The sequence below is a fragment of the Orussus abietinus genome, unplaced genomic scaffold (genome assembly GCF_000612105.2).
Source record: "Orussus abietinus isolate OABI.00-Male unplaced genomic scaffold, Oabi_2.0 scaffold22, whole genome shotgun sequence".
In the NCBI taxonomy this organism is placed as follows: Eukaryota; Metazoa; Arthropoda; class Insecta; order Hymenoptera; family Orussidae; genus Orussus; species Orussus abietinus.
The window spans coordinates 955,803-977,248 of NW_019394596.1; the positions used below are offsets into that span (position 1 = coordinate 955,803).

General features: G+C 52.7%; 3 protein-coding genes across 8 annotated transcripts in view; 1 reads left to right on the forward strand and 2 right to left on the reverse strand.

The window, feature by feature from the left end:
- Positions 1–47: 47 nt before the first annotated feature.
- On the reverse strand, positions 48–1,594 carry LOC105702081 (probable 39S ribosomal protein L49, mitochondrial). The gene is made up of 3 exons (XM_012429355.1): positions 1,472–1,594; positions 512–689; positions 48–429 (listed from the first exon to the last, which is right to left on the reverse strand). Exons 1-3 carry the CDS (start codon positions 1,571–1,573, stop codon positions 152–154), a joined length of 558 nt encoding a protein of 185 aa, XP_012284778.1. The 5' UTR covers positions 1,574–1,594; the 3' UTR covers positions 48–151.
- A 471-nt stretch (positions 1,595–2,065) lies between these two features.
- LOC105702078 (titin homolog) lies at positions 2,066–16,178 on the forward strand. Of its 5 annotated transcripts, none has more exons than XM_012429349.2 (8): positions 2,066–2,179; positions 2,541–2,746; positions 3,291–7,624; positions 7,718–7,793; positions 8,408–8,670; positions 8,809–8,964; positions 9,041–9,357; positions 9,448–16,178. In XM_012429349.2, the coding sequence occupies exons 3-8, from the start codon at positions 3,314–3,316 to the stop codon at positions 10,976–10,978; spliced, it is 6,654 nt and encodes a 2,217-aa protein (XP_012284772.1). In that variant the 5' UTR covers positions 2,066–2,179; positions 2,541–2,746; positions 3,291–3,313; the 3' UTR covers positions 10,979–16,178. The 5 variants fall into 5 exon arrangements, with proteins under 5 accessions (XP_012284772.1, XP_023288596.1, XP_012284771.1 ...); XM_023432828.1 differs by having other exon boundaries at positions 9,044–9,357; XM_012429348.1 differs by lacking the exon at positions 2,541–2,746 and having other exon boundaries at positions 2,086–2,179.
- Positions 16,179–16,768: 590 nt separating this feature from the next.
- Positions 16,769–21,446, reverse strand: part of LOC105702126 — a 43,086-nt gene continuing 38,408 nt past the window's right edge. For both annotated transcript variants that reach the window (XM_012429442.2, XM_012429443.1), the window contains exon 3: positions 16,769–21,394. In XM_012429442.2, the coding sequence (XP_012284865.1) occupies positions 20,848–21,394 (547 nt within the window). In that variant the 3' untranslated portion in view covers positions 16,769–20,847. The remainder of the gene's footprint in view (positions 21,395–21,446) is intronic.

Sequence of the window (21,446 nt, forward strand, 5' to 3'; positions counted from 1 at the left end):
ATTTTTAACCTGCGACAGATGTACACGTGTAACAAAAACCATTTATATCTTATAAAATTGAAAGGTAATTTATTACATCCCAATAAGAAGTGCACTATTTGATAAACAAAATTATACTCATTCTTTAGTTCATACACTGAATTATACTTATTCAAAAACCTTTAGAAGTAAGCCATTCTTTAACTAAAAGTACATAGTCTCCTCTAAATCGAAGTTGTCCCGTAGCCTCATTAATTCTAGTACCAACTTTTTTTCCTACATACTCTTCAATGTATTCCTTTAACTCTGCTTCAAGTTTCCAGATATTACCTTGTATTTTGTTCAATGTGGTTATTTTTCGTACTCCTCTGAAGGTTATCAAAAGATATACAGGCTGCATATGATTTTTGGTACGAGCCACAAAGTATGGATGTTTTTTGGCTAGCGTCACTGAAATAACAAAAAAGTTTTTAGGGCAAAATGTTAGAAAAATAAATAGAACTTCACTTTAAAAAATGCTAAAGATATTTACTATTTTGTGGCCGCCATCCGGATGGAAACTCTTTACCACTCGGAGGGGCTGGTATAAGTTTAGGAGCTAACAAGTCCTCCACGCATTTCCATTCTTGTGGGTCCCTGGAAACTTCGAAATCTGGATAAGAAGCATTTTCATCATATTTCGGGGAAGCTGTAAAGCTGCTCCATCTTTTCTGTAATTTGATAACAAAATAATTTGTTCAGGAAACCAGTAGAGCTGGTATAATTAATTCCACTTTGTTAAATAGTTTGAAGCCAAAAAACAGTATGGACAATAGAGACCTCTCGATAACATATCAGTGAATTTTTCTCAAATGGTCGTAAAAAATAGCCAAAAGGACAATCAAAAATTTAATATAAACGTTGGAATAAGATCGTCCGCTATCACAATGCTATGTAAAATGAATTGGCTGTTGCAATTCATTAGGCATAATGAGGACTGCTCTTTAGTCATTACTGCCGTTCAGAAACCTTATGTTGCAAGTCCGCATTTAGGTTATAAAATAAACTGGAATCGAATAAAGATGCAAATGCATGGTCTGCTCTCCGCATGTTGCCTCTAATTCCCATGAAAATAAGGAAAAATTGCGCAAGGCTCCCTTCGAAAGTCTGTAGAGACGTAGACGTGCCCTCGAGGATGGAGTACGTGCTAGGGCACGTTGCGGACGAATATTGGTGATAAGAACGTAAACTTTTGCGCTCGGCTCGCGCTAGAGGTTTTGCGGACCCCTGGCAAAGAGAGATTTTTGAAGAGGTTAAAAATCGACCGCGTGGAGCGGTCGAGGTGAAAGGCTACGTGAAAACTCGGAAAAACCGTGGAAAGCAGGCTCAGAGGCGAAGGGTCCATTGTGGGTCCCGCAACGGGCCACGCGGAAGGGAGACCGTCTCGGAAAGGCGGAAAGTCGCGTCATGAAATCGGCGATCGCATGCGCGAGGCTCGCCGGCGAGAAGATACCTGCAAGACCGAGGTTAGGACCCTCTCGTGGAGGCCGACGGTCACGGGGACGCGAGAGATCGCCGAGACTCCGAGGCGTGCGAAAATCCGTAGGGCGGCCATTTTGAATTCGGTAAATAAGGGTCGGTGTCCGCCATTGGTGCGCACGGGCGCGTCTTCCTCCTCGTTCTCGCGTCTTTGGGGGGTTTCCGCGCGTCGGGCTCGCTCCTCCTCGAGATTCCCATTCCGGCCGGCAAGCCCGCGTCGGTTGGTTCTCGGCCTCGGTGGAAATCGCGCCCCTGGGTCGGCCCGGAGCGGAGTAATTCGTCGAATATCGCGGCGCCAGTTAGCCGAAACGGCGTGTAGAGAGCTGGGAGAAGTGCCGCGTCGTGTCTCGGCTCGCGCATCGCCGACCGATTCCCCGGGCCCGGAGGTAACCTCGCCAGCGGGCCCGGCTCGGGACGGCAGTCTCCGGGGACGCGCGACACGCGGCCAAGGGGCTGGCGCCCGCCCGCAGGGCCCCGGTTCGCGAAACAACGTCCCGAGGAGTTAGCGCGGACGGAGTATGGGCCTGGGAGAGGTCGCGCGCTCGCCCGCCAGGCGGCGGTAGCGTCGAAACAGTAGGACAGCGTATAGACACCCTGCAACGGGACCGTCTTTTTCTCGTCTTTATTTTCCCTGGTTTTCCGGAAAGACGACGGACCCGAGGGAGGATTTTCGGTCTCAGAGGTGAGTACGCCACGGCGTCCAGGTTTTCCGCCGAGAAACGGGCCCGAGCGAGGACCCCCGGGCCCCGGATAAGCTTCCGAAGTGTCGAACCAGCTCCGACCTTTTGTTTATTCGTGGCGATTTTTTCGCGAGGGTTTGCCCACCGATTTTCCGATCTCGCCGAGCCCGAGGAGCCCGATTTCCTCTTCGGGTAGTTAACGCGCAATTCGAGCTTCCTTCTCGACCGACAATTTCACGACTCGGGCCCGCGGGCCCCGAGATATCGATCTAAATATCTCGACGCGTTTTCCTAGGCAAGAAGAGGCGCACGGTACATCCGTGTAAATGCAAACGTTTGTCACGTAATTTTTCTGTCCGCCAGGGCCGCACCGATCAACCCGCCACCCCGTCACCCACTTGCTGTGCCCGACTTCATTTTTTCCTTGCGTTCTTCTCCTTCGGAGCGGGCCCCCGGTCCATTTCTTACACGTTTAAGGGAAGATACGGCTTCTGGCTGCAGTGCCTGCTGCAAACGCCAGTATGCTCCAGTCTTTTACCCTTGCTCAATTATTTGCTCCGAACAAGATCGTAAGCATCGATTCATTACATTTCCTCTTTATACTTCTTCGCTGGGCCAAACTTCAATGGTCTTTATGCTTCCTATCAGAAAAGATAACGGTGGTAATTTCTTGTTCGCCGAGAAGGAAAGCTCGGGATACCGCAGTCCCAAATATCGTTTAATGTTTGTTACGGCGTGATTAAATTTTGTTTACTTGATTCTTTTACGTTATCATTTCCAGTACGGGTGTTAATATTTTACGGGAGCCAGGTCGAGCCTCCAATGCTTTTGATACCTTTACGAACTTATTAGGTTTATATTTTAATTAAGGTTTATATAATTCTTTATTGATTCAAGTACTTTTTCAGTTAGAGAAAATATGTGGTATAAACCTTTATGCGAATAAAGGCATTACCTTTTCCGAGAAGTAGATTGCATCAACCATTGGTTGCTTGTCAGAAAAATTAATTTGTAAACATTTTGTCAAGAAGTTCTAATAGTTGCAATTTTAATTTGTGCACGAGTAAAATTTATAATTCAGAAAATTTGACAGAACGGAACATCATATTTCAGGACCCAATGTGGGTGGAAGTGAGATGGCATCCAGGGAGAAGAGACCCCTAGCTCCTTCTAAATCAAAGCAGAAGGCAAATAATGACTCTGGTTTGCCATCCACAGACACCAGAAGTAAGAAGAGCGAAGAATTGTTGACTTTGAGGCACCTTAGGTTTTTAGAAGCGGTGAGCACAGGTAATTCATTGTCTTCTAAAGTAGAAGCAAACCTGCCTCGGAGCAAGAAAGTACTGAAGAACTTAAAACGCAAGCAGAAACTCAGAGCGGCGAAGGCAAATCTAATCAAGGTTAAAGTGACGAAAGCAGTCCCAATAAAGACCCTCAAAAGAATCGGCGCTGACGTCAAAAAAGGTGTGAAAGCAAGAAGGGTAAAGAAATCCGAAGAAACAAACGCCAGGCTAGCCGAAACTAGCGCAAAAGTTCCTGATAGTAATACCGACAGTGCGGATTGCGAAGGTATCACCAAGACTACCAAGAACAATCTCAGGGTGAAAAAGACCAAGTACACGACGAGAGGAATCGAAGAGTCGGAGACAGGAGATCCACAAGACAAAGATCTGGACGCATCGTCTGGAGCAAACTCTAAGACCAGCCCAAAGTCCACCAAGAAAGTCAGACTACTAGGTAAAAAATCAAGGAACATCGAAACAGAGAGCACAGTAGCCAACAAAAGTGCAGAAAGTGTCGAAGTCAACCTCAAGAACGGTAAGACATCAAAAGTCACCCCAATTCGAAGGAACATCAGCAGAGAAAGGGAAGCCAATCCGAAGATCAACGAGCTCGAGGTAAAGGTCTCAAAAAATAAACGTAGCATCATCAAGGAGTTCGACGGTACAGGTTCGAAGAGTCCAAAACTTGGAGCGGACAAGTGCTCCATAGATCTAACCATCGACGAGGTGATAGCTTCGATGCTTAGTGACTCTGAGGCTGAGATTGAGGGCAAGTTAACGAGAAGCCGAAAAATGTTGATAGGTGAGAAGTTGTTGACCGAGAACGAAATCAAGAAGGAAGCTGACACCGAGGAGGAGAAGACTGCTTCGGATGAGGAGGCCACGGAGTTGGACCTCAACTGCAAAGCGATCCAGCCGAGGAAGAGGATTGGCAATGCCTTGCCCCAGAGGAGCCTACGAAACGGTAAGCTGCGCCAGCTCTCCGATTCCGGGATTTCGTCCGAGTCGGACGTCAAGAGGCGTCGCAGGCTCAATTCGGACGGCGCCGACGTCTCTGAGAACTGCCTTGACGACCCCGTGGAGGTCAGCACCGAGGGCGAGTGCTTCTTCGACTTGACCGCCAACGACAGCCAGGACACGGCGAATGCCGAGAGCGATCCCTCGATGAAGAGCGACGGATCCAAAAGCTTCGAGGAGGTGATCGAAATCGACTCTGAGATAGAGAACAACAACAACAGCGAGCGGTTGGACAGATCCGGAGAACTGGGGCCGACGTTGCGCTCGAAGACAAAGGTGAAGAACACCGAGCCCGATGCGAAGCTCGACGACGCGAAGATGGAGGAAGCTCCGAGATCTCCGCAGAAGACCATCGAGGTCCAGGAGGACACGAAGAAGCCGGTGATTTGCGAGCCACGCAAGGAGATCGTCCTGGCGAAGCTGGGCGAGAAGCCGAAGAGCCGCAGAGGCAGTCTCAACCTGGACGTGAAGAAGGCCGTGGGCCCGTTCTACGGGGCCGAGAAGACCGAGGGTGGCAAGTCGCAGATCGATCAGATGATCGAGAACATCAAGCTGACGATCGCCAAGTCGATCGAGAGCCAGATCTTCAGCCAGGACAAGGGTCTAGGCCTGGGGAAGAAGTTTGAGGTGCCGAAGATCGAGGAGATCGTCGCGCCCCTGAGCGCCGACTCGCAGAAACTCGGCCTCGAAGAGAGCGCCGAGGAGGGCAAGGCTAACGCCTCGAAGAGCGAGCCTAAATCCGAGACTCCGGAGAACACGGTGCCGAAGGTGGCGGCCACTGCCAAAGAGATCGAGAAGCTAGTCATGGGCGATATGAAGCTGGTGGTCGACGCGCACCCCCAGAAGACCCTGAAGACCCAGGAGAACGATCCGGCCAAGGTAGGTACCGCCAGCGACTCGCGCGGCGTCTTCAAGGAGAACCCGTCGACGAAGGGCAAAGCCGACTCCGTCGAGGAACCAGCCGACGAAGGGACGAGCGTTGCTGGGCAGAACGTCGTGGATTCGCCAAAGGCGATCTCGGACACCTCGGAGAGCTCCGACCAACCAGGCGATCGCAAGACTCCGGAGGATGGTAAGAAGGCTGCCACGAGGAAGTCCCTGAGGATAATCGACAAAGTGTCCGATGGCAGTCCCGAATCCGATGGTATAAGAAAGAAATCCCCTAGAACTTCCGATAAGACTGGTCTCAAAGCGACGGATTTGAAAGCGGTTCTGTCCTCAGAGAACGAGAGTACCCCGGGTGCCGAGGAAGGCGCGACCACCTGCGAGAGTCGCGAGTTCAAGGAGGTTCGTGAGGAACAGACGCCCAAGGTCGAGGAAACGACAGCCAAGGAGTCTTCGGAGTCGATGAAGGGGTTGAGCTTTCCAGGGGACGTTGATAACGTACCACGTATTCTGGAAGAGGACCCCACCGTTGGGGGACGGGTATCCGCGTCGGAGCTCAAGGTCGGAGACGACGAAAACGCGTCGATCACGACGCGGTCGGAAGACACCGAGACTCTGGAGAGTATTTCAAGGGAGGTTGAGAGGCTGGTAGCTGAAGGTCCTTCGGGGAAGGACGCGACTGAGGACGAAGTGGAGGAACTTCCTAACGTCACCTTAGAGGCTCCAGAGGGAGGATCTCTTCAGGAGTTTAGGGAGCAGGTCGAGGAGGAGGACTCGGTGGACGTAACGCCGAAGTCGGGCACGCCGATGGTGATATCCGGCGACTCGACACCGATGACATCGACGACGTCGACGACCTCTTTGGAGATCGACGAGGTCGAACACGAGGAGAAGTCTCCGCGGGACGACCCGGAGGTCCTTCCGGAGTCCGACTCGTCGGACTCCGGGAAGAACGCTTGTCACTCATTGACCGTAGATGGCTGTGATTTAAATTCCGAATGTGCTGTAAAGTCTGTGCCTAAAGATAGCTTTTCTCCTAAGGAAACGAGGGAGCTAGATAACTCGGAGTCTAAGGACTGCGAGGAGGACCCCGAAGAGGGACGCAAAGTCGCCTCGAGCGAGGCCGACAAGCAAGCTAGTAAAGACGAGGAGTTAGACGTAAAACTGGAGACAGAGAAGTCGGGCGACGAGAAGACTTCCGAGGAGCAGAAGGCGACGATCGAGGAGAACAGGCGAGTGCTGAGAGCAAGGGAGAGGACTGCCGAGAAGCAGAGGAAAATCGAGACGAGACTGCAGTCGCGAAACGCCGAGTCGAGCGACTCGAAGATCAAGGACAACGATCCGATCAGGGCGGGGGAAGATGCGGAAGAGAACCAGGGCTCTTCGTCGGAGGAGAGGACTACACCCGAAGGTATGTCCAACAGGAAGGACGAGGACGATCAGGCCTTGAAGACTGAGGACGATGCCTCTCTGGAGCCACAAACTCGCACCAGGCGTTCGAGGGAGACGAAGAAACGCAAGGACGACCAGCAGGTGCAACATTCGCTGAAGCCGAAGCGCAGCAGAAGGGACAACCGAAGGTCCGACCAGCAGAACAAGGAAGAGACGCTGCTCGACAACGAGGTGGCTAAGATCAACGAGAACGATCGTTCCTTGGTGAACCATAAGTTCGGCAAATCCGCCGAAGGGGTGGAAAATTTCCGGGGTTTCTCGGCGAGCGACAAGTCGGAGAACACCAAGCCCCAGCAGGACACCCTGAGGAGCAAATCGGAGAACGACCTGGCTTGCGTCAAGGCCGACTCCGACGCCCCTAGGAGGAACTTGCAGGATCAGATGGAGGCTCACTCCTCGAAAAAGGAGGATCAACCCTCGCCGATGGAAACGGCTTCCAATGGGGAGTGCAAGACCACGAAGACTCCGGAGACGTCGCAGAAGGATTCGGACGAGGCGTCCACATCAGGGGAGTCTTCCAGGAGTGCTACTCTGACCCCGAAGTTCCTGGAGACGCCCGAGGACAAGGCCAAGAAGGAATCCATCCTCCGACTTCTGGGTCTGGAATCGCTCGAGAAGGCTGCTGAAAGGATGAACCACCAGAAGGCCAAGAAGGAACAGTACACGGGCACCCTGAAGACGGTGATTCGCGTGCAGAAGGAGAAGGAAAGGGACAAGAAGCGGTCGAGGTCTCCCTTGAAGATGGTCCTGAAGCAAGGTCGCGGCGACGGCGAAGGCGACTCCCCGGACTTCTACACCATTCAAAAGGAGGTAATTGCGTCAAGGATTATTCATCTCATACGGATCAGTATGGTGAAGATGGGATGGGAGTGAATTTTGATCTCGCCTCGTTTTCTTTTTCAGTTTGGAACCAGTGGTTTGGGAGATAGCAGCTCTGGTGCGAACCGCAAGTTCACTACTAACCACAGACACTCTTGCGGTAATCCTGGTTGTGGGCATAACTACATCGTTAATCAAACCTGCCTCCTTTACCGCTTCCGATTGATACTCTCGTGAAAATACCTCCCTTGCGATCTCCACCTTCCGGAGGAAAGGGCAAGAGAGACATTCGGTTTGCGCGACCTCTCCTCTGGTCTGGAAGGGGACCTAGAGTAGCGAGAAATTGACTGGCCATTTCGTTCTTTTTTCTTTTTTTTTTTCTTCTTTTTTTTTCCCAGTGGAGATCAAGCAGCATTTCGGTCACGGTCCTCTGGTCCTGAAGGTTCAGATATCCAAAAATCAATTGACTCAGTAACAAAGCATGCCGTTCAAATAACAGTACTAGCTTAATCTCTTGTCCACGACGAGAATATTCCGCTTTCCACCTTTTGCGCCCAATATCGCGATCACCACTTGCCGTATAGTATCGAAGCAGGGTTGCTGCGATTTTTGAAAACTCAAAGTCCTAAAGCGGTTTAAATCTTCCTGAATGTTTTTACGATGTTCTTAACGGACAGTTTGAGTTCAAAAACCGTAACAGTCCTGCAGAGCTAAAGAACCTGGATCGAAAGGATGTAAGAACGGAGACCTGACCCTCTTTCTTTCTGGTAACAGATGAAGACAACGAGGAGGCTGCGCCGAAGGACCGCCAGTCGCTCGTCATCCCCGAGAAGTCCTCCTCCTTCTCGATTCATCCTGGCCGACTCTGTGCCGACGTCTGTTGCTACTGTTTCGGGAAATTCGGCTCTTTGGATACGCCGATGCATCTCGCTCAGATGAAGTCCGACGAGAGGCGCAAGAAGATCTTGAACGTGGAAAGACATCTCACCAAGGACTCTTGCCTTTGCGACGCGTGCTACCGCCACGTTGACCGAAAAGTACGTATCCTCTATCACATGAGCCGCTCGAAAAATTCAAGGAATCCAATGATAAATCTTGCAATTTATTCCTTTCGATCATGCATTACTTAATACTAAGGACAAGGTAAAATATGTAATAATGTTTTCATCGCGAAGGCCCACTCCAGTCCCACGAATATGCAGACCAAGCCTCAGAGACAGCACCGTCAATTAATGGTGTCGAAGTGCACCGCTCGAGAATGCAGGGAGCCAGCAAGGCACCACGTCAAACGCCGATGGCTGCTCAAAATTAAAGCCGGTCTGCACAATCAGGTATGCTTCTGGAATGACCGAAAGTAGAGGAGAAATTTTTAGGGCCCAGTACTCGAACCTCCTATTCCTTCTACTGCAGGTGGATATCGACTGGGAGTCGAGTCAACACACGTCCTTGTCCTTTTGCGTGAACCACTATTCGAAGATCGAGAGGTTCCTGACTTGTGCGCTGTGTAAACGCCGACTAGCCAGGAACCACACCCATCAGCTGGTTCCCACCGAGACTGGCGAGTTGAATCAACGACTCAGGCAACAAGGAATCCCGGTCCTCCTGAGCGCCGGGACGTTCGTGTGCAAATTATGTCGGTACTTCACGCAGCTGCAGCTCAAGTACAAGGACGTGGACAACATGAACACGAACCACAGGTCCTTCTTTAAGAGCTACAGGAAAAGGTGAGCGATTTGAGTGGTACCAGCGATTTCTTTCCCGGTTGAACGTTGATAACTTGATTGTATCTCATGGGGCCTGTCGAATTTCTGCAGAATCTTACATTACCACGACATCGAGGTTCTGGAGAACGAGGAAGAGGACGCGGCGCAGAGTCAGGTGGCCAAAGAGAAGCGCAAGAAAGCCAAATGCCAAGGCCAGAGTCAAGGTAAGAGCGGTATATCCAAGTCTCCGGACGTGGCGGTGAACTCGACGTCGGAGAAGTCGACCCCGGAGCCGAACAAGAACGAGGGGACCAACTCCGAGACGGATAACGAAAATCGCACGGCGAAGATGAGCGCAATGGAAGACGGAATGGCGACGGACGAGGACATCCTGAGCCTACAGACGTCCGTGGATCAGCTCAAGAAATTCCATCGGTACTCCTCGGGAGTGTCCAGCGAGGAGACCAACGAGGTCGTCGAAATCCTCGCGATGGACAAGGAGGTCACGCTGACCCGACTGCCGAAGAGGCCCCGACCTGGCAGCGACATCAACCCCGTCGTGCAACGGCTTGGGGCGAACCCTTCGATCAGCGTGCGCACCCTCTTTCCCGGGGAGGAAGAGATGAACCTTCACGCCAACATAGACTTCAACAACGTCCGCGAGATCACCCCCCAGGGTTGGGAGAAATGCGCGACGATGATACAGTACGATCGCGACACCAAACTGCTCTGGCAAGAGCTGCAGAGGCCTTACGGGAACCAGAGTTCCTTCCTCAGGCACCTGATCCTCCTCGAGAAGTACTACAGATCGGGCGACCTGGTCTTAGCGCCAAACGCCTCCCGCAATGCGATCAACTACTCGACCTCGGTGCACAACCGGCTAATATCCTACGAGGGCCCCGAGAAAATGGACGAGCCGATCCTGGAGCCGATATCCGAGTTCAACAACTCTCGCAGACTGAGCGGAGGCTACGTCCTCGAGAGAGACAGACTGTCCTTGCCGAGCACGAGCTCCCTGGTGCTGCCTTCCTCCTCGCCAACCGCGACGAACGCCTCGCACTCCTCCAAGGCCGGGCCCAACGTGGTCAAGCTCACCCCCGGGGTTTCCATCATAAAGAAACCTCCACCGAATCTGCAGCGACTCGGCAGCCTGCCCTCGACCAGCGCGACGAACGGCGCCCTGAAGCGCAAGGAGGGTCCCAAGGTGACGGTCTCGTCCGGGGGGAAGATCTTCCAGCTGAGCGAACCCGACTTCAAGCGTCTTCAGAGTCTGAAGCGCCAGAAACTGATGGGCGAGAAGCAGGTTGCGGGGACCTCCAGCTCGCCGCCCGGCCTCAGGTCCGTCACCCAGTACCAGAAGGCCCAGCTGGCCGCCCAGACGCAGTTCCAGAAGCACCTGAGGATGCAGCAGGAGATGCTCAACCGGCAGAGCAGGAGCGACTTCGAGCCCCTGATCTGCGACGTGCGGACGCTCGCCAGCGACAACAACGCCCCCTCGCAGAGCTTACTGAACAACCTGAACCTGCCCAAGTCGATCCAGGTCACCACCAAGCCGCCCGCCAACCCGATACCCATTCTGCCAAAAATCCCCAAGTCCCTGACGGTGATACCGCAGACGGTCTCCAGACCCGCCGACAAGTGACCGCCGACCTAGGGTCGGCGAGCATCGGGACGCGCTCGCTGCCAAAAGGGAACCAACCCGCGGTTCCGCGGGAACCGCGCACGGCCGTCGCCGGAACGGGGACGCGGCTTGCCCCGTCCGGCGCGGCGCGTGCCCGCGGCCTCCAGGACCGCCTCGAGGCTCAAATCCGCGTTCGCCCGGATCTCGACGGGTCCACCGACCACCGAGAGTCGTTCCCCGAGCCGCGCCTTCCGGAGGAAGATCCCTAACCAAAGCCCCCTCACGACGCGCAACGACGAGACGCGTGAGAGAATGAACCCATTGATTCCCGTTTAAAAAGTGCCTAACGTGTGACGCGGTGACAGATGAGTCGTTAACTTTTATTAACGGATAAATAACGATCTAACTGACTTAAGCTGTTGCATATAGGTATATAGTGAATTATTGTTTAAAATGAGAACCATATCAGCCTTTACCTAAGTACGTTTTACTTTCTATTCTAAAGTCGTCCGGGTCGCGCGCGGCGAGTCGCACCGTGGAGGCCCTCGAGAGGGAGAGGCGCGAGTCGCTCGGACCCGGTCCCCCGGTCGCGGGTTATATATTTACACAGCGTCCTCGCCTCGTGATCCGCATCCAGGAGGACCCCGCCGAGGGTCGGGAGGAAGTATTAAGCCGACCCGGACCGGGTCGCGGCGTCGGGACGCCCACGTAGCGGCCGACCGTGCTCGATGGACTCCCCTCCCTCGAGATTTATACATACTAGCCCACTCACCGAGCGAGCATAATAATTATTTGTAATTATACTCACGAACCTAGGCTTACGGATACGTTGAATCATCTTAAGTTTAGGCGACTCGCGTTGAGCTTATTTATTATATTACCCCTACCGCGCGTAATCGCAGTGTACAGAACGAACGATTAATTTTAGTCTAACCGCCGCCGGTCGGGCGAACGGCTAGGCGCTAATCATGATGCAGTCTTGCGAATCGTAATTAAGACTCGCCAGGACGTCTCGAGGGGGACCCCCCTCGGAGATAGACGAAAATGATCGGACAGCGTCGAAGGACTGACTATTTAATGGGCCTTATTCGTAGACAGCGTCGATACGGGGACCTCGCGAAATGTCAATCCCTCCTCGTCCATGTTTGCTTCGGCGTCGGGACGCCCGTTGTCGCGCGATATATACCGCACGTTCAATGATTTACGACGGACGAATCGTCGCTTCCTACTGACGCAAATGCCGGGGCCGCGTTATGCCTTCGTTTTGGCGCGTGATTTTCCTTTACGGGCCGAATTTAGAGCATAGGGTATTTTTGCTACCGCGCTTACCGCTCGTGAATGTCTTCTCCTTCCCTCGAGTGCTGAGGATGGACAAGGAAACGCGCCGGACTGGCACATATCTCCGGGGTGCAGCGTTACGGTGTCTCTACGGGTTAAGCATCAGTGGGCCGATGATATTTTGTACATTGTTTAATGTGATAGGGCAACGGGGAGGGGCGGCTTAATGCTCGGAACCGAATCCCCGGCTGGCATTTCGCGAGGTGCAATTGTAAATTGTTGACGGGTCGGACTAGCGGTAGAGACTTTTCCATTGTTTGGGTTATCAAATTTATATATCCCTGCCGTGTTACGAGTTGACTAGTTTTCTATATAACATTTTTACGCCCTCGATCGGGAGGCCTCGTCGGAGGCTGCGTCGCGGCGCTCTCCCTTATCTCCGTATACGAGAGCAGTTCTCTTTGATTGACGTCCCCGGCGAAGCTCGAGCCTCGAAGAGGCCGCTCTTCCAATGGACAAACAGGGACCTCGACGAGGCATCGCGTCCTCTTGATGGCGCAAGTGATCAGTAGAGTATAATGATATCGAAAGGGGGCGTAGCTATAAGTCAGTTAACTTACGAGAAATCAGTCTAGAGTCGCACGGGCCACGTGGCCGGCGGTTTCGCGCGATGAACTAATTAAGGTGATAGCGAGTTATTATCTCTCAACGGTGATCCTAGTTTACCCATTGGAAAGTAGAGCCCCGGTTGATGCCAATTGGGGGGGGGGGGGTGAAATTATGCGACGTTCTCTTAGAGGAGGAAAAATCAGAGAAACCGATGGAATTCTAGAGACCCTCGAAGGATGCTTCCCTCGGCGAGGTTTCCAGTGATCTTGGGCGATCGGCCGTTTCCCCACGGCCCTATCTCTCGTCCTTTATCTACCACCGAGTCGCGCGAGTTTGCCCCCTGATTTTTCCTATCCGCTACCCTGGAAGACTAGAGACCGCCTTTGATAGGGCGCCCTATGGGAAATGTCCAAAAGCAGGGAAAATGGACCGTTTGTTATTGAACGATCACGCGACGATCCTTCCAAGGAGACGCGTTTTGGCATTTACCTAGAGACAGCGGCAGAGGGGACGGCCCAGGACCCTCTGCCTCCAGTTTTCCAAAACGTCGTCCCGGGGAAGGACATACCCTCGCTCTTAGACTTTTCTCAAAGGGACCCTCGCCGATGACCGAAGGTCGAGGATTGTGCCACGAGTGATAGTTCAAGTGTACATAGTTAGCGTTGTAAGTCTGCGATTAAGTTGGAACCGGGATATGTGGGAGAGAGAAAGAGCGGCACCGGGAAGTCGGTCGAGATTTCTTAATCATTGTACGAGCGAGCGACGCGTCGCAGGGTCGGAGGGCTGTACGTGGCGTACCTAGTTTTCGTTTCTGGCAATAAGGAGGATATAAGGAAGAGAAGCGCCTTTCTCGGGTCCCCGGTGGCTCTCGGAGGGATACGAGGAGAGGACATCTAAGGGGTCTCGCCGGGGAACCGAAAGGGAACTCGGAACTCAACCTCGGGTTTAGGTAGCACGTAGGTGGCGAGGTAAATACACCTAGGCGCGTCCCCTTTATACATGTATATACCCTATACATAAATACATAACGAATAGTGAGCCACACGGATACGGTACACGCGGAGGTGCGCGCGACGTATATATTTATATATATATATTTAAAAATTCTCTATTTTACTAAGGATATTTTTTATATATCTATATATATATATATAAATATATATATATACATACATGTATATCGAAAAACTAGAAGTGATGGACCGCAATCGCTTGGCAAGGACGATCGAGATAATAATTGTTGAACAGGCGGTCGCGTCCTTGGAAACGCACGATAGCGGCCGAGGGGATGCCGAGGACCTTGAAGAGCGTGCTTTAGGGGATTCCTTTTTATTGCACGAGGAAAAATGAACGGCCAGGGGTTTCTTTTTGTCACCGTAGGACTTGGAAATTTCGATCGGTCGATCTCTGGGAGGTCGAGACCTCGCTTCCGGCGCGAGTCGTTGCATGGCTCGGACACGAGTGTTCGGGCCTTTACTAATCGTTACGTTGGCGAAGATGTCTATTTTTCTATATGAGCACCGGTGTGGAAGAAATTTATGGGGAAACCTCGATCGGGTTAACGCGAGTACAGGATGAAATTTCGCCGGGGGTTAAGTGCAAGGCTTCGGGGAGATCGCAATGAGACATTTGTACGGGAGCGCGGAGTTCACCTGGTGGATTTCTCGTGCTAAGGGGAGATAGGGTGAAATGCGCCGATTTGTAGGGTAGGAGTAACGACCGGTCGGAGGGACGGGGAGACGACTTTTAGGACGCTTTGAGGATGGTGACGAGCCAGGGGGAAAGGGTGCTCTTCAGGGTCCCGGATGGCTCGGCCGGTATTCTCTCCTCCGCAGCGCTTCAACGCCCGCGACTCTGTGGACGGCGCGAGGGCGAACGCGAACTGAGTTTAAGTTTTAAGAATTCTATTTTTCTGGTGGCAGTGGGTATAATTATTGTAAAGACGTCGCGAGGAGGCGTTCGCGCGATCGATATATCGGGGACCGAGCAATCGCGAGTCCTCGGGGAAGGCCCACCCCCTGGCCGGCTCTCGAACCCCACCGGACGAGGAGATGATCTCCGAACGACTTCCCCATGGCTCTCTCTTCCCCCTTCCTATTTTTCCCTCCGAATTCTCGCGGTCCACCCGCCTCACCATGAATTTCCGGAATCCCTCAACGCTTCCTTTCCTCCCGGAAGTTCCCTCCGACTCCCGACGCAACCTAACCTCGTGGTACTTTTTCCCTCCGCCTGAAACACGGACAATTACCCAGGACGTAGACACCTAGAACGTAAAACGCACGTATTAATTGTAACCTATTTTTATATATGTATATATATATCCGGGTGATGAAAATTCATTACGAGGGGGGAAACGCTCCCCGAGGATGGCTCGATGTCGGGTCGGGTCCCCATAGTAGAGTCCCCATAAGCTGAGTACACATCCGAACATGAACGCGGGTAGTACTCAGACGTGTACGTGGCAATGGACAAAATCGTCCGAGGCAGTAGACGGACATCTTGACGAACAGCATTCGAACAGCCTTGTATGGGGTGGTGGGAGATCCGGGGCAGTTTGCCACCCTTCGATTGATCAATATATTATCCACATCGGGGTGTTCGCTTTGCCCCATACGCGTTCATGCTCAGATGTTTACCCGGCTAGAGTTCCGTGATATCCGCGCTTGGGGAGGGGAAGAGGGAGCGAGAGAGTATTTTTCAAAGATTTGGAGTCTTTTTCGGATTCCAGCGCGATTCTGGAGCGACTTCGAGGGGGGTCTCCCGAGGACCCGCGAGCCTGGGAGGGCCTCGACAGAGAGGTCCCCCTTTTTTTTGGGCCCAGCGATATCGCTCGAACGATTCGGAGATATATCGATGTCGATCGAGGAAGATTGACCTCGTTTCCTCTGGTGTGCGCCCGGGTTGGTCCAGGAACGGCGGTTCCGAGACTCGAAGACCGTTCGCATTCGGCTTTGCGCGGTCGGGCTAGGGTCCCGTTTTCCTCTTTTTTTTTTTTCCTTTTCCGTTCTTTTCTTTTCTTTTCTTTTTTCTCTTCCCGCGGGACCCGGACTCCCGGCCGAGCGATCTCCGGGAAGATCGCCACGAGGGTCGCGGGGCCACCAGCTCCAGGGTGCACCTCCTCCGAGGGGCGACGTGTCTCGCCCGGGTCCGGGAACCCCGCGGCCCCGGCCGAGGTCTCGGCTATCAATATTACGTTATTTAAATTAATATTATTAACACACGTTACTACTATTATAACAGCCTCTGTTTATTTAGTTATAAAATGTAATAGCTGTTTAGTTCTCCATCCTTTGTATATATTCGCAAGACAGAATAAAAATGCAAAAAAAAAAAACACACACGACAAACGAAAGAACGCGGATGTCCTTCACTCGCCATCCGATTTCTCGAGCTCGATTTTCCTCGATTTGAGGGGATTCGAGAGTCGATTATAAATCGCTGCACGTCTTTCTCCCGTGGGGATTTATCGACCCGTGAAGGACGAATGGATAAAGTGGAAGGTGGTGGGGCATATTTTTCATACATTTTTTTTTTACGATTTATTCGCCATTTTTGTCATATAATTGGTAACTGATTTTGGATAACTAGTACTGAAACCTAAACAACGTATGAAACTTTATACATAGCTAAACTGTCTTACGGGGTTGCCTAAGGTAGCTATTTACAGAGATTTTGGGCCGCGGGAATCCTCGACGTCACTCGAGAATGTCATCTCGGTTAAGGCTAGTTTTAGGGTGGTTCTCCTATGTGCAACGCGGGTACACCGTCCGTCCATGAAACAATAAATTATTTCGTCCCTTGGGTCGATCGTCGTTCTCGACCGAGTATAAAGGTGCAAACGCGAAGTAACCGTCTCTCGCGTGCTCGGTTAAACGTAAAGTCAGGGGGTGGGTGGNGGTAGGGGGCGGAATTAAACAAAAGCAGTCCGGATTAACGGAGTCCTGCCACGAGGCTCGACTCTCTAATCTCATACGGAAGCTGCTAGTCCTCGAATCTGTACACGACGTATATGTATATATACAAGTGATCCCTTAAAGCCTGATAACGAGCGACTCTTCGGGGGACCGCCGATGCGCCCCATCGAAAATGATAACGCCGACCCACTTCGCGCCTCTCCCTTGCGCGAAGTCTTTATTAAATCACATGACGTCCGAGTGTTTCGCCGCGGCCCGGGCACTACGGAAGATTGGATTTGTATTTTGTACACGCTGCACAATTTTGGTCCAGACTCTCTCGCGCTCTCGTCCCCTTCGCTTATCTCCTGCGACCGGGGACCCGATTCTGGAGTCCATGCGGATTTTTCTATGTTTACTTTTTTCTCTCTTCTCGCACGCGGATAGATGCGCAGGATAAATTTCGCATTCGTGTAAAGAGCCGCGTAAAGATTTGTCAGTGACTTCAGACTGGCAAGGAGGGCTAAGGATGGCATGAAATCCAGATTCGAGTCCCAGACCTCGAGTTTGGGTGGAGGGCGGCGAACTGCGTAAGAAGGGATAAACTAGGAGAAACGATAACACCGAAAGGCTCCCGAGTCTCGACGACTTAAGTACAAGAAACGAAAGGACTGTCCCCTAATATTGCCGTAGCTTTGTTGCGGGAAACGTTTATCGGGCTATCCCGCTAAGGCCCAGGAGATGAACGCCTCGGAATTCGTTGCCGACCCCAGGGTGGACAGGGAATTTCGACGCGTCGCCAGGTACACACCTCGGAGATGCTCCCTTTAGGATCCCTCTACACGAGGTGCCGCGAGGTCGGCCGATAATCGGTCCCCGACTTATCCGGACCTGTAACGTGACAGAAGCATACATTTGAGCTAAGTCCAATTTTCCGTCTCGACGAGGCCCTTCATCGAGAATCGCTCCCCACGAGAATGTCCCTTCCGAGGGGAGCCCTCCTCCATGCCGGGCATCGTTTAAGCCGAATATTGCCTTTATCTCAAGCGGGTAGAAACGGAACTAACGTAACGTAAATAAACGATACAACGCGATCGCCCATCCTGAATCGCGTTTCCGGAATAAGCCTCGGGCAAGAGTTCCTCATATCACGTGGAGGAGCTCCCGCGAGAAGTATCCCCGGTCCTGCGCGAGTCGCCAAGACATCCTGTTTATCCAACGGAAAATGCATTCACGACTTAACCGTAACGAAAGCAATTCATTATTTTTTTTAATCATTTTTTTTTTCTTTTTTCATTCCAAGACATCCCTAAGCCCCGTTTTATCGCGTTTTCTCTCCTCGGCCCTGAAACGCAGAGGCGCAATCCGGAGGCGTTAAGGCGACGCGAAAGTGCCGTCAAAGAGGTCTCGTTCGTGAAAATTACCTCCAAATTGGGCGCGCCTCGTTTCAAACTCTACAGCAGGAATATGGAGGCGGTAAAGAAAGGTCCTTACACCGACTTCGACATTTGAAAAATATGTTTAGACACTTCTGGTTCGATTTTCTTTCTTTTTTTTTCTCGCGAAAAATGAAATTTCACAGGTGTCAGGATCTTTCTCGTAGCCTCTAACATTGACGTTGTATTAGTTTCAAACGGTTAGATATATCTAGATCCGAGAAAAGCTTCGGAAGAAACGATTGACCCCTTCGGATGGCACTTTTCATCTCGCCTTAACAGCGAGGGCGACGAAGACTACGCGGTCGAAGGACACCCGTCGAGAGAGTCAGCTGCGCCTCAAGGTATCGTCGTGTCGATTAATAAACTAATTGAACCATTAATCCTAAACATCGTGCAGCCACCGTCTCCGTGTTTTCCGTTGGGCAGGGAAAATTCTAGCCGCCTTCGTGAAATTTCATGAAAAGACTCGCGCGAAGGAACGCGCGCCGCCCCTTCCGCATGGTGGAGTATTTTTAAGCATGACCCGAATCCTTTGCGGCTCCTTTATTGCACAAAAGGGCCACGAGAAGAAAGAAAGAAAGGAAGGAAAAAAAGGGGAAAAGAATTAAAATAAAGGAAACGGGACCGTATCAAAAAGGACAGGCTGCTAAGTTTAGGATTAACGAATCCATCCGTACCGTTGACCCTCCCCGCCCACTATCGTACGAATATCGTGGTCACGCTCTATCAGCTATACGCGTTTAAAAATTAATGGAACATTGTTACGGATTAACAAAGGTTCAAGACAGATAAAACTAAAGGCCTGCCGTGACGTGTTACGAGAGATAATCTTACGCATTATGTTACCTATAAATCATCTCAACTCGCGAGAAATCGAGAAATCCAGATTTCGTATGTACAAACCGCGAGGCCGTCCCGCGATTACGCCCTCCCGGCCCTCCCCCTCGGCGAGGACGCCTCTCGTGTGTCAACGTTAAAAAAGTATCTCTATATATACAAACACTATGTATATTGTATACATACACTTCCACGGCGACCCGGTGAGCCGGACGATCGGTCGGTCAGGCTCGACTCCTCTCGTCAAACGCCCCAGGAGTCGAGGGTCGATCTCTCCAACCTTTTGCCGCGGTCTCGATAGCCCGGGGAACGGCCTTATCAATCGCTATCGACGCCCCCGCGCGTCCCCTCGTTCCCCGAGCTAAGCGACCTCCCGAAAAGGCCGGAGAAATGTGCGATTAAAAGAAAAAGGAAGAAAAAAAAAAATGGTACGGCATCGACGGCGTGGCTTTCCATTGAGCGCTAATGAAATCTCGTCCGCTACTTGGCAAAGAGTCATTGCCGAGTCGAAGGATAACTTCTGGACGCGTGAGGCGATATCACGCGTATGTAATACCGTGCGTGGCGGCGCGAAGTGAGAGAGAGAAATATGCCGGGATTTTAGCCGTTCCAAGGCGGCACCCGGAACCCATGCATGGTCCAGGTGCCCGCGCGAAGACGGACGCTCGCCTCGTGTTTGAGAAAATAGAAAATGCGTGAAAAAGGCGCGAGCCGCGTGGGTAGCGGGAAGAGCTGCCCCGACCGGGTTTCTCGAGAAGGTCCCGTAAGGCTCATATTGGCGCGACCGGCTCACGGAATCCGGTCCTTACGGGGATCCGGCTCACGGGCCACGTACTGTACAATTATTGGCACAAGTGCGCCAGGTGTTTCCGCGGGTCGCGATTTCGTGCCGTGCCATTAGCTACGGGGAAAGAAAACGGCGATACTGGGCGGCGGATACGCGGGGGGGAGAAAGAAAATAGAAGAATGGAAGGCCAGGCCGCTGCGTTCTCGGCGCGATCGGCAAAAATAACCGATAACGGATAAGAAGTGCGATATAACGCGAGTGGAGTATCTCGTCACACTCGAGTTGCGTGCGCCAACGGGCGGCGAGGTCTCGCGGAGCTTACAAAAAAGAATCGCCTTCGAGGAGGCACGCAGAGTTCTAATTCGTAGCTTATCCAACATTCGAGAACCGAGGAGGAACGGTGCGAACGAGATCTCTCTCTCGTTTCCGGCAACAAGAGATCCCGCTCGAACCGATTCTTGGCCTTATGCTACGAGCCGACCCCTGGAGGCCTCGAAGACGAGTCGCCGCGACCGCGCGACTCCATTGGCGATGGATGCGAAGCGTCCTCGAGTCCGTACATCTGCGGACATGCAATCGGCTCCGGAAGTGGACGAGGGCAGGATTGCCCGGATTCGAGTCCCAGAAGAGGAGTTCCTCGGGTTCGCTCGAGCCTTCGTCGACCTCGGACCGCGACTCCCTGCTCGAGACCCTCCCCGAACGCTCGAATCAAATTGCAAGGTGCATGGCTCCCACCTCGAATACCGAGTCGCGTTATCTCGCAGGGTTCGTCGAGGACAATCCCTATCTCTTCCGGAGCGTCTAGGAGGAGTTTCGAGCAAGGCGGGACGCAAGGAGTCCTGGGTGCTCGTTCGCGGTCGCCTCGAAGCCGGTCAGGGCGTTCTCGACCGAGAGAGGCCTCGAAGACCTCTAGATGCAGCAGGAGCTCGTCGGTTCGGTCTCCGGTCGACCTCGTCGGAGTCCGAAGGTGGTCATCGATGCCGAAGAGGACAGTCCCGAGGCGCCGCTTCGAGGGTAGTCGAGAAGAGGACGCCGACAGGGAGTCCTCTAGGTCTCGAGGCCGGGCACCAGGCTGTGGAAGGTCTGGATGTCGTGGAAGGCGCGGCCGCAGCTCTGGTTGTTGTTGCGCTCGAACTTGGCCAGGTCGAAGTGCTCGTCCAGGGCCTGGAGGTCGACGAGCCGCTCCTCGAGGGACTTGGCCGAGTCGGCGAATCTGAAGTCGCAGAAACGCTCGGGGTCGCAGCCCACGTCGGCCACCTCCATCATCGTCACGTCCGCCGTCCTGGGAACGGAGGCGAGCTGATCGCTCGGGTCGTCGGCGAAGAGGCCCGAGCTGACGGAGACGGGTCCGCGGTTCTCGACCCCCGGACTCAGCCGGTCCTCGGCGAAGCCCAGGGGATGGGAGGGGTGCGTGGGGTGTGCGGGGTGAGGCGCGTGCGGCGGCTGCGTTTCCGGGGCCTCGTCTATGTGCGACAGCAGCCTCGGGGTCGGCGGCAGGATGTAGAAGTCGCTGAACACGTCGTCCTGGAGGTCCAGGTCCTCGTGCCTCTGCCGCTTCGGACTCAGGCTCTCGTTTCTGATCTCCTCGCTCAACCTGCGGAACGAAGACCATCGTCAGACATTTTCCCCTCTCGACGTCGAGTAAA

Excerpts from the sequence above, each read along its gene's own strand:
- LOC105702081 (XM_012429355.1), bottom strand. The coding sequence starts at position 1,573 with ATGGCCGCCCTACGGATTTTCGCACGCCTCGGAGTCTCGGCGATCTCT. Across the intron at positions 690-1,471 it reads TCCTAACCTCGGTCTTGCAG|AAAAGATGGAGCAGCTTTAC; the intron begins GTATCTTCTCGC and ends ATCAAATTACAG. Across the intron at positions 430-511 it reads CGGATGGCGGCCACAAAATA|TGACGCTAGCCAAAAAACAT; the intron begins GTAAATATCTTT and ends TTGTTATTTCAG.
- LOC105702078 (XM_012429349.2), top strand. The coding sequence starts at position 3,314 with ATGGCATCCAGGGAGAAGAGACCCCTAGCTCCTTCTAAATCAAAGCAG. Across the intron at positions 8,965-9,040 it reads AAGCCGGTCTGCACAATCAG|CAGGTGGATATCGACTGGGA; the intron begins GTATGCTTCTGG and ends TTCCTTCTACTG. Across the intron at positions 9,358-9,447 it reads TTTAAGAGCTACAGGAAAAG|AATCTTACATTACCACGACA; the intron begins GTGAGCGATTTG and ends GAATTTCTGCAG.